This window comes from Nesoenas mayeri (assembly GCF_963082525.1).
Source record: "Nesoenas mayeri genome assembly, chromosome: 1".
In the NCBI taxonomy this organism is placed as follows: domain Eukaryota; kingdom Metazoa; phylum Chordata; class Aves; order Columbiformes; family Columbidae; genus Nesoenas; species Nesoenas mayeri.
In genome coordinates, this window is record NC_137541.1 from 63,268,175 (window position 1) to 63,279,655 (window position 11,481).

The window sequence follows — 11,481 nt, forward strand, 5'->3', positions numbered from 1 at the left end:
CTGGTAATGGCTCTTTTCATTTGTACGAGTGTATTACACAATGTAGGAGCAAAGAACCAGAATGAAGGGGGGCAGGAAGACCTTAGGAGGAAAAAAAAACTAAAAGAATCAAGTGAAACAGTGGCTGCTGTCATTATTGCTGAAGTCACAGAAGACAGGGCCATTTCCATAGAAGAATTAGGAAAAAATGAGTAGAACTGCAGTTCAAGTGTTGCCCTGGCTTATTTCTCTGTAGAATACTGGTGACTTCAGTGGGATTGCATAGGATCTTAACCAGAACAGAGTTCATCCCCAGACCAGAGTCTAGAGAGAGCAGGCTTGTTTATGCTTCTGCACATATGGTCTCTTTTATCAAAGTATTAATATCATTCTACTGTGTGTCCAAACATTGACTACCACAGAAATATAGGCAGCCTCAGAGACTAGTGATGAATTATCCAAAGCTGAGTCCCTCCTTTCTAAATACCTCTAAGGCGATCATCTAAGTTCACTCTGAAGTCAATAGAGCAGCAGATATTTGCAGACAAACATTAAGCTTACCCTAGTGTAGTGTCTCAAATAGGTGTAATGTCTCACTGTAGGACCATTAAGCTGCTGCTTGATGGTGCTTCAGTCCAGAGATGGAAAGAGAAGCTGCTGAAAGCACAGTCCATGAAATATTCTAGAAAGGAACCTCATAACGAAGGATAGAGCCAGCCACTTGAAAGACTTTAAAGGCAATGAGCTTGTTTTATATAAATGTCATTATTCTTTTAGGAGAAAAAAAAATGGCAATATTGAGCTTTATTATGAAGATGTGACAGATGCATCCCCATAATTTTCACAGAATCATAGAATTATTTTGGTTGGAAGAGACCCTCAAGATCATCAAGTCCAAATATTAACCTAACTGGCACTCTGGCAACCATGTCCCTAAAAACTTCATCTATACATCTTTTAAACACCCCCAGGAATGGTGCCTCAACCACTTCCCTGGGCAGCCTGTTACAGTGCCTGACAACCCTTTCCTTGAGGAAATTTTTCTTAATATCCAATCTAAACCTCCCCTGGCACAACTTGAGGCCATTTCCTTTTGTCCTATCACTTGCTACTTGGGAGAAAATTCTGTCCTAGATTCTCCTTTTTTCTTATATAGCCTTTACCCATAAGACATCTTTTGTGACCACTTAGTTTCAGGGCTTCCAATAAGCCTTCTTGAAAACAGAAACTCAGGTCATCTGTACCTTCTGTTTACTGAAAATTGTATTTCTTCACTTGATTAGTTTTCGTTTTTATAACCATGTTGCTACAAACTGAAGGCATCCAACAGCTCTTCAGAGTGAACACCAAGGGAATTTAGTCTCTGCTACAAATTTCTGGTTCAATTGCACAGCGCTCAATCAAATTGTGCTGTAATGCAGCTGACCTCAGGGCATAGCCCCTGGGGGTTGTGATAACCATTATGAGGTCTAATTTTGGAAATAGTTTTACATAACAAGAAAACCTGGGTTGCTGGGACTGGCTGTTTGGGGAAATGGGCAGATACTCCTTTAAAGGTCTATTCCGTTACCACAGTGGGACTAATTCTAGGTGGAGAAGAGCTGGAATGACAGATATTGGCAACAAAAGGGAAAAACAGGAAAGAACACAAAATTAAATTTGCTTAAATATGACATTCCCACACATCATACCATGCCAAGATTATTGGCTGGTGGTAGCAATCATGAGCGTGACACTGACCATCAGTCTTTGTCAATTGAAAGATGCTGTAAAAAACTATGTGAGGTTAATATAATTGCGACTGCCTGGATAAGTTGGATGCAGGGTTTCTGTGTGATTGTGGGCAATGCCTCTCAAGCTTTCTATGACACAGTAGATTTTATTTAAAAGAAAACGATCACCAAAAAATATGGGATGGCCCTGTGGTTGAGGTTCTGGCATGAAGTGGCATCTAGTGTATGAATTTAATTCCTGGCATTGACGTAGACTTTGTGTATAATTTTGGGCAAATCACTTAAGCTCTAGCTTTTCCAGTTGCAGTTATAAAACGTTGTCATCATTCTTCTTTCCCACCTTTAGGCTGTATTTCTATTTAAATTGTAAACTTTTCTAAACAAAGACTCTTGTTAAGTGCACATGTAGAACTTTGCACAATCCTGGGATTCTGTTCTTAGTTGGGACATTTGGACGTATTTATGTTTGTATTATCATACAAACGTAATTATTGCTGCTTACTGAGATTTGGTAAAGTTAGTGGGACAAAGTGGGAACAGGGGTATAAGAAATAAGAACCCTGCTTTCTTTCAGATCTGCTATGTACTTCACATAAAGTCTGCAAACATACTTTGAGTTGAACTAATTTTGTTTGGTCGTTTGTTGTTCTTGTTGGTTTTGGTTTGGTTTTGGTTGTTTGTTTTGAGTGGCAAATCTTCAGGAGAAATGAAGCTCCGTTGAAGAAATGCTGCATCCATGTAAAAGTAACTTGGCACTATTTTGTATAATATCAAAGGCTTTTTTTTACAGTGTAAACAACGTATCCTGGAAGGTCACTCCAAAATTTCCTTTATCTTACTTTGAGAGAATGATATATATTCATATTAACAGCAATAAATGCATGCAGTACAAGCAAGGCTCATCTGTCCTATGAACATTGAATTAGCCACATCCTATGAGTAAATTTCCATCCTGTGAGTGGGCATTTTCTTCTGGTAACAGATTTGGAAAGGTGATATTTCTGTCACCGTCATACCTATGGTTAGTTAAAGGTCATTTAGAAGAAGTTATACTGTAGGCTCTAGGTGTTTTCTGGTTTTTGATATCTTGATGCGATTGCCAGGCAGAGTCACAGTCAGGAAAATGAATTTTGCTGTAGAAAGTGCAAAGTTAAGACCAGCCACTATGAGTGGCTTTCTGCAAAACAAATTACCAGAAGGTGACACTTAACCAAGGAGTAAAATTTGAGATTGACAGTCTTTCCTGGGACTGCAATGGAATGTCCCAGGAGTTGGAGTATAAATAACAGACTCACCAAGTTGCAGTTTCCTGTGCCGTGTACTCAATGTGAGGCAAAGGATCTCCTCTGTAATGAAAAGAGGAAATAATGTATGTGCCTGAAGTAGATTTCAAGTTCACTTTCGAAGTATTATTTTCTTTGCCTGCACCATAAATATTTGCTGTAATGAAGACAGAAACAGCAAAATAGTACATAATTAACAACTTCTTTGTCTCCGTAGTCTCTAATGCATGCATTTTCATCTTTGTTCCAGTGTGCAAAGGAAAAGGGATATGGTAAGAAAGGGAGGGACATTCTGCTCTGCAGAAGACAAAAGAAGCCTTTAGGCTTACCCTTACCTCTACTAAGGCAGTCTAGCAACCAAAATGCAGTGTATGCCTGGAGAGTCCATCCCTGAAGGATGTGATCAGCACAACATCATTTCAGAGAAACATTCATAAACTCAGCAGAGAGATGCCCAGGTATACGTTGCGTGGTTATCACTAGTTTCTCTGATGGGCCATCTTCTCTTCCTTATTGTTGCTTCTTCAGGAGCTCCGAGTCAGTTCAGTGTGTGCTTTTGTGCTGTTTTGCACTGTGCTAACTGTGATATATGGTTGCAGTGAGAAATCTGTCCTCAAATAGAGATCGCTCAAGACTTGGGAGATTTCACCAGTTCTTGGACACCATAAGGCTCATAAACCACAACCAGCTCTACCTGTACATCTGGTTGACTCTGCCAGACAGCAGTGTGATTCTGGTGAAGTTTTACATGTAAGACAGAAACATTTCTTATCACCCATATGAGACATGACAGGGTTTTAGGAGTGAAAGCTTTTGTGGCTGAACTCTCTTTTCTAAAAGATAGCCGCATTCATACATTGACAAAAGATCAAGGCTCTGGTATGTCTTGCACACAAAGATGTCTGAAAGCACATATGGACTCTTGAAGTCTCCTTCAGCAGCCTTGTACTTACGCTCTGTAATTAAAGGCAAGGTCAGCAAAGAATGCCCTCCGTTTCTTGTACTGCAGGTCAGCATTTCCCTGAGTTGGAAAATAATTAAAAAAAAAAAAAAGTTTTACATTAAGAGAGATTTGTGAACATAAGTAAATTTGCTAACAGAAGCATTCAGAAAACCTAGGCCTCAAACATGTAGTTTTCTCTGAGGCAATGGATCTTGAGCCTTATGAACAGGGTAAGACAAAGGCTGACGGCAGCTACATTTCTGACACTTTGATGAAAATTTGGGGTCTGTGGCCAGAAAGGAAAGTAACATGGCTTGGCGGGAAATTTTCGGAGCTGTTCAGAAACACTATATCAGAGACTATTACACTTACAGTCAAATTTAAATGCAAATCACATTGAAAATGGAATTGTAATTTGGGTGTCACTTCTGCTGGGGAAGAGATAAATCTCTGAATCATTTATTTTCTGGGCTAAGCGTAAAGACTGCAATATAGGGCTGCGTTGAACACAATGGTACCAAGCCTAGTACCGCCTCATCAGAGACAGTATAATACAGCTGCACAATACCCTGCACTTTGGCTGAAGAAGGGGTCCTCATTGGTTAGAAATCATTAGAGCCATCACTATCTGCAGAAAGGACAGGCTTTCAGCTCAGTCACCTTGCCCATTTATATTACCAAGTTATAATACAGACAGATTCAGTGGTATCTGTTTAAAGGGGCAGTTTACTTATTTATTAAATACCAGAGTTTTCTTTTTGCCCCTTCAGTGTGTACTAGAAGTTGAGCTTCAGGCAGGCCTCTCCAACTATTAAATACAAATAGAGATGTGGAATTAAATTCCTTTGAATTTTACATCATTCATAATAGGAATAAAATCTGAAATCTGGCACTGTGTTACTAATATAACTCATAAAGCAGCGTTGATCAACATCACTGTACAAATATTTATTATTCTAAAATATTCAGAATTTACTGGAACCACTTTGCATACTACAAGCCAAATTTTTCCCTTAGGTTTATTCACATAATTTTCAGTGTAGCAATAATACCAGTAATACTGCAGTTAATGAGTATTGTGTGCGTGAATCTGAGGAAAGAACTGGATCCCAAAAGCATGTTTATTTTTGTCATGTGTTATGGATAACATGTTCGTTCGGATGCCACCCTTGCTTGTCAGTGGTTGTAACAAGTCCATGCGAAACACGTGGAAAAGACATGGGTCCAGACTAGCATCGATGCTGTGACCTGTCAGCTTTGTCCCTGCTTTCCCAGGGCTCTGTATCCACCACCAGAGCAGCAGGAGCCTCCTTAGGCGATCACTACAGCCAGTGACAGGATGCCCCAGAGACTGGTGTCACAGTGTAATCGGTTTGCTTTTCCGGCCATTAAAGTCACAGTAAAGAACAAAGTGAAGCTGTTGAGATGGACAGCCTGAATTGCCTATTTGGTAGTAAAAATGCAAAATCTCTGATGAACTACCTGCTCATCAGCTTCCTTTGTACTTTCCTCCAGCCTGTCAATTTTTTAGCTGTGCTTAGAAACACAGTAAATGAGCCCATGTTGTGCTCCCTCCTGCCATAGACAAATGATTTTCAGTGCCTGAGCTAACTTGTTTCAAGCTAGTTTAGGTGTTTCTACGTCACACCGCATCGTTCTGCAGTGTGGATTTATCCCCACTCTGTACTTCGGTAGCTCTGCACCGTTGGTGCTGTCTCTCATCCTCTTCAGTGCTCATATCTCCTATTTGGCAAAGTAGAAGAGGAACTTAGCCCAGTTCAAAGAATTCTTAATGTGCATTTGTTTATCTAACGAAAAATAGTTTCAGGGCTAGCTCTGGAGAATGACAAATACTTAGACTGTTGCTATCAGAAAGATATGAGGAAGAATGAAAGATGTCCTATTTAAGGAATATATGAAGCTCTTCAAGAGCACTGTAATTTAATAAGTGATTCTTAAAAATAGAAGATAGACTTGGAAAGTTTTTGTACCACACAGAGCAGTACATAGAAAAAAACATTAATTACTTCAGCATGTGTCTGATGGTAATCATATGTAGCTTGATGAAACAGGACCCATAAGCTTTTCTCGCTAAATTATTCATTCTATACTTCCTAATCTTGCTAAAGGTCAGGCTTTATCTGATCCCTTACTTTTTCTGTCCTTTCATGAGTATTTCCTTCCTCCTGAAATTTTCCTTACAAAAAATTCTCTTTTAAAAATGAAATAACAGTGACATCAAACTTACCGGATGACCATGGTCCAAACTGGGTTCATACTTAGTGATCAGATGATGACACTTGTCCAGATCTTGAATTTTTCTGGGGAACCAGGGCACTGCAGAGAAAGTAGCAGGAGTTAGATAAGAAAGGATCAAATAATTTTCAAAAGACACAGAAAATAAAAGTTGTGCGGAAGATTACAAGCTTTCTTTACATCATTATCTAAGACTATGCACATTCATGTGTTACCATGTCAGTAATTGTATTCATTTGCCAGCCAAACAGGCAGATTGGATGAAAAATTATCTGAAAGTAACTTGCAATTATAGTCTTTCAGTTTTAATTACTAGAAACAATTTTTAAAGGCAAAGTCTTTTCCTTTTAGGCCAAATGAGATGTTCTGTATAACACAGTTCAGCAAATTTATTTCTATATTTTGGATTTAAGAAAATATTCGATCATGACTAAAAAGTAGTCTTATATTTTCATATCTTTAAAAGTGAAAACAACATTTTAAAAGGAAAATGGGAAATATCTTGTCTTTGAGGTTTTTTCTTTCTGGCTCTTTTTTTTTTCTTTTTCCTCAGCAATTTTTTTCTAGCATTAGCTGAATTTCCAAATGATTTTCTTTCCCTGAAGTGGGGACCTTGCTAGTAACTAAAATAAAATTAAATTATGCTCATTTTAATTTAAGTACTAGCATTTACAATCCATGAATTTAAAAAATACTGAAAAAAAACCAAAGTTGATACTGCTATCTGAGGTCTGACTGATGTTATGATCAGACTTAGTGTGTTACAGCTCAGAAAAGATCCATTTGGGGTCACCTTAATCTCATACTTGACAAGAGACCAGGCATCTCTGTACTGAATGGCAAATCTAGCTTTAGCCCTGTTATATTATATCCAGACACAGCCAGTTCACAAAGGTACAAGGCTACACATACACACCAATGTTGGGAAATTCCAGTTCTTTCATGCAGTTATGGCCAATTCTGTGTTAAGAAGGAAGAAGTACTAGTCTGACAGATGTCTTACATCACCCCAGATTACTTTTGTTGAGCCTTTGTCTTTGGCTGTACCGATGGTTCTGCTTGGAAGATGCCTGCCCTACCATCTATGGCCATATCTCCTCAAAACCTGTACCTGATCATAAGTCTTCCAGCGTATGTCCCCATACACATCCTGCCTATCCCTTACCAAGTCCTTGGAGAGGGCAGAGAGGTTAAAGGAGAGGAGAGGAAGGACCATGGCAGAATCCTTGGTCTGGTCACAGAAACAGATGCAGCCAATAAAACAGGGATAGTGCTGACGCATGTAATTTTCACTGCATCTGCCTCTGCTGCATGGAAGCAGAGAAAACCACTGCTTTTCTCAACTGTACCAAATTAATTTGGGTTTTCAGGCTCACCTGAAAATTCTGAAGAAAAAGTACAAAAAAATAAATTAATCTAGGAACTGGAGCCTCAGATGATGGGTGTAGCCAGAACATACATATTTGCCTCTTCCCAGAATAATAGTTGCTGACCAGTAAGCATGTCTATACAACTCAGATATCTCCTAGTTACCAATATGTTCTGACTGGCATTTGCAAACCTCACTAGAAAGTGAAGCTCCAGCTAGCCTCTTTCAATAAGATTCACCACCACTTTCAATAAGGTATATCAGTAAAATGGGCCACTAGCCGATCTTAGACCTAGGGGATAGCTGAACTGAAAGTCCCCTGACACTTTAGCACCCCTGAATTCACCTTCATAGGTCCAAAACCACAAAAACTTTAAAGCTAAAACCTCCAAATCCACAGTTCTTCCTGGTGCCCATACCTAAGGTGTCTCTGTGCACGACAAATACCAACTCTCGGACCCTTTCATCTTAAAATCAAATGAACTGCTTAGGGAACTACTCAATTCTGGGTTTCAAATACCCAGAAAAGACTCCTTACAAACTGATGAGTGCTATGTGTAAGTCTGAGCTAACTTAGAAACAGACTTTGTCAGTTTTCATGCCAAGTATATTAATTCTAGCATTATTACCTCCAAACCAAGCCTGATTATTTTTGTGATTATTGTTCAAATCCATAAGAAAAAGGAAAATGTGAAGAAAACTGTGTCCCTAATATTCCTCTGCTTTAACCATAAACACACCCTCTTTTAGCAGTCCCTTACTTTTGTTGTATGTCCCAGTCCCAGCACACCTGTAACTAGTTGCTACTTCTTAACACAAAACTCTCAAGTGCCAAGAAAAACCTAAAGAAATGCCTCTTCAGCTTCAATACCCTCTTTGGTTTTCCAATTTCCCTGATGACAGCAATATCCTTTTGATATCCCCACAGTTCCTGAGAACATCTTGCCTGTCACCACTAGCCTGAAGGTGAATTTCAAGCAACACCCAAAGGTTTTCAAACAGGACTGTATTAGCTAAAAGGGTCCTGGGGATTTCTGCCTGGCCTTGTCAAGGGTGGCAAACCTCTTGACAGTTCTGTATTTAAATAACTCAACCTGTGAGCTGGACCCTCAGCCTTCTTATCTATAGGGGCACCTCTGGCATCCTCAGGATTATACTGAAGGTCTCTAACAGCTTATTGTACTCATCGATCTCCTACCTGTCTGTAAATGGGAAAAATACCCGTCTACCTCTGTCAAACTCGTTTTCCTTCCCAATGACTGGTAGGGATGGTGACTCAAATACAACGGAGGCAGAGGAGTAACTACTTGCAGCACTTTGCCAAGTGAAATACTGTTCCTGAAGTGCAACCTTTGAAGCTGCACAATCTCCAAAGAAGATTTTCAGGTGCCTGGGAAAATGCCTGATGCTCTGTTACTCTAAATTTGGTAGTGGGTCTGTGCTCTACAAAAAGCTCATCCCCTGTTTCTACCAGCCTGCCCTACAAGGCTTTCTGCTGACCCTATCTCTCTTGCCCTCTGGAAGCTTCTTTGAGCTGGTTGTATCTAGTTCTTTTCAGTGGAGGAGCAATCTACCTACAGACTAGACTACTTGACTTAGATGGCAGTGGACACCTTAAACAGACAGCTACTGCTTCTTTTAACAAAACAAACACAATACACTACAAGCTAATGAAACATTCAGACCATCTGCCGTATCATGTATTCCTATCAACTATCTGTGTTCACCTCAGAGTGGTCAGTTCTCTGCCCACCTCTCAGCCCACAATCTTCCTGTCATTGAGAAGTTCGCAGTTACTCCTCAGCTTCCTGTTTTGCTGGTTTATCCTTCTCATCTCCCTTTTTGCTGGAATGCTTTTCTCACTTCAATTCCACCGGCTATGACGAATTGCCTCTGTTTCCACACCAATGGTAATGGTGTCAATTCAGGGAAAACTGTCATGCAGTGAAGAAAAACTAATGCATGCTCACTTGCTTTCCAGACTAATTAAATTACTATTATGGTGCTAATGGTAAAAAAGTTACTGCACAAAGAAACAAAACAGCACTATCAGGTGCATACTTTTCTTACCTTCTTCTTCTCTGCTAGTTTTCACATCCTCTGCTACTCTCCTTAAGGAGGTGATAATGACAGCAACATCAGCACTGCGAACTTCACATTCAACAAAAATGTCAAGATCATCAGCAGAGTTCTTGGGCTTTTTGGCTTGTCTGGTTTCAAAGTGATGGATCTGAGTTTCAAACATCTGCAAGAGACGTTCATATGAAGAAGCTTCTCCAAAGACTGACAATCCAGGTAAGTCTAGGTACACTTCTACAGTGTCTTTAAAAAGTGGCTAAAAGAGATCTTAACAAGAAGTGCATGTTAAGCAATGAAGCCTAATAATGCCCAGATTAGAATGAGCTAAAAAACAGGCAGAGCTAAGGATTAAACATTGTACAATTAGGTAGAGATAGGGGGAGATGAAAGATGAGATACTGTTGACTGTAGCATTTAATCTGTGCTGGAATAACAAAGGAGTGGCTGGGTAACTCTTATGACCCTGGCAGAATAAAAGAAGATCTATTGATGTATAATAACACCCTAATCATTAAATAATTGCAAACAGTTAAAAATAAGTAACAAATATAAGACTTTTGTTTTGAATTATTCATTTTCACAGATGAGACTGAGCACCTGGTAGGGATACTTCAAGTGCCCAGAAGATACAAAGCCTGTATGGTTTACAGATCTTGTGTTCTCTGTATCTCCTGCCAAATATGCGGAGAAAATTCATTGGCTTCTAATATTCCCCCCAATCTGAGTGTTTGATATGCTGGCCTGTTGTTTAGTCATGACTGGCCACCATAACTGCTAGAAAGAAATAATAGATTGATATCTGCTCTAAACAGCCCTTATATAAAATTATGATGCTTCTAAATGACTGTGTCCAGTTGCTCCCTCCCTCCAGAGCACTCTCCTCCTTCACCTGGAGAGGTTAGCCAACCTCGCAGGGTACATGTAGCAAATCAGGGACAGTGAGAAGGGGCGAAGGCAGGTGGAGGCACAAATCAGGCAGGGAGCAAGAAAAGGGTGAGAGAGAGGGAGATGCAAAGTGAGGGATGTTAAGGCAATAGGGACAGAAGAGGTCTCAGTGAAGGAAGCAAAGGGTGATGTCTGTACCTCAAAGACTTTGGCTGCCTTAGAGAGCTCAATCTTCCTCACATTGGAAAGGGTGAGGGTCAGGAGGAGACTGGCTCTGCCATCCTCCCTGTTGGAGTCCATGTTTCCTTGCCTGTTCAATGACTCCATGCCACACATCTCCTTCTCCTTGCTGGCCTCTTCCATTTGGCCTGAGTCCCCCACCAAGTTCGTCTTCATTGGGAGACAGAGGAGTGGATTGCAATTGCCAGATGTTGAGTGGGAACTGCCTGAGGATGTGAGTGTTTCTCCCAGAGAAATGGCCAGGGGATGTGGTGAGACTGGAGGTGCAGTCTGTATATGTGCGTGGTGAGATCAGCACCACCAGACAGCAGCAAAGTAAGTTGGTTGTTACTGTGATAGGTGTAGGGACATTTATGCTGGCCATGCCAGACACATCAAGGGAAACCGCCTGCGTAGGATATGCGCAAAAGCCCAAGAGAACCCTCCTCCTCTGGGTAACTTCAAAGCATGACCCTTCCGCTCTGTTTGAAGGTGTCTGCAAGCTGTTCAACCCTGAAGATGGGCTCCTTTGTGGAGAGGCAATTAAAGTGAGCCCCATTTACATCTCCCAGTCTGGACTGCCCTGCACAATGTATGATATTGCCCTTCCTCTTCCCCACTCTCTCTTACCTCACTGGGCCCCTCTCTGCATTGACCATGGCCCTGAGGAACCAAAGAGGCTCTTCCCCCAAACCCTAGACCAATCCAAATGGTGTCCCCTCTGCACAGGCACAA

At 40.6% G+C, this 11,481-nt stretch overlaps 1 protein-coding gene across 1 annotated transcript in view; it reads right to left on the reverse strand.

Annotated features, from left to right (window-relative positions):
- Positions 1-10,923, reverse strand: part of LOC308037896 (tyrosine 3-monooxygenase-like) — a gene marked incomplete at both ends in the record, with an annotated part of 30,759 nt that extends 19,836 nt beyond the window's left edge. The window contains 5 exons of the mRNA XM_080339976.1: positions 3,008-3,058; positions 3,949-4,016; positions 6,187-6,275; positions 9,634-9,898; positions 10,726-10,923. Of these exons, the coding sequence (XP_080196102.1) occupies positions 3,008-3,058; positions 3,949-4,016; positions 6,187-6,275; positions 9,634-9,898; positions 10,726-10,923 (671 nt within the window). The remainder of the gene's footprint in view (positions 1-3,007; positions 3,059-3,948; positions 4,017-6,186; positions 6,276-9,633; positions 9,899-10,725) is intronic.
- Positions 10,924-11,481: the final 558 nt, after the last annotated feature.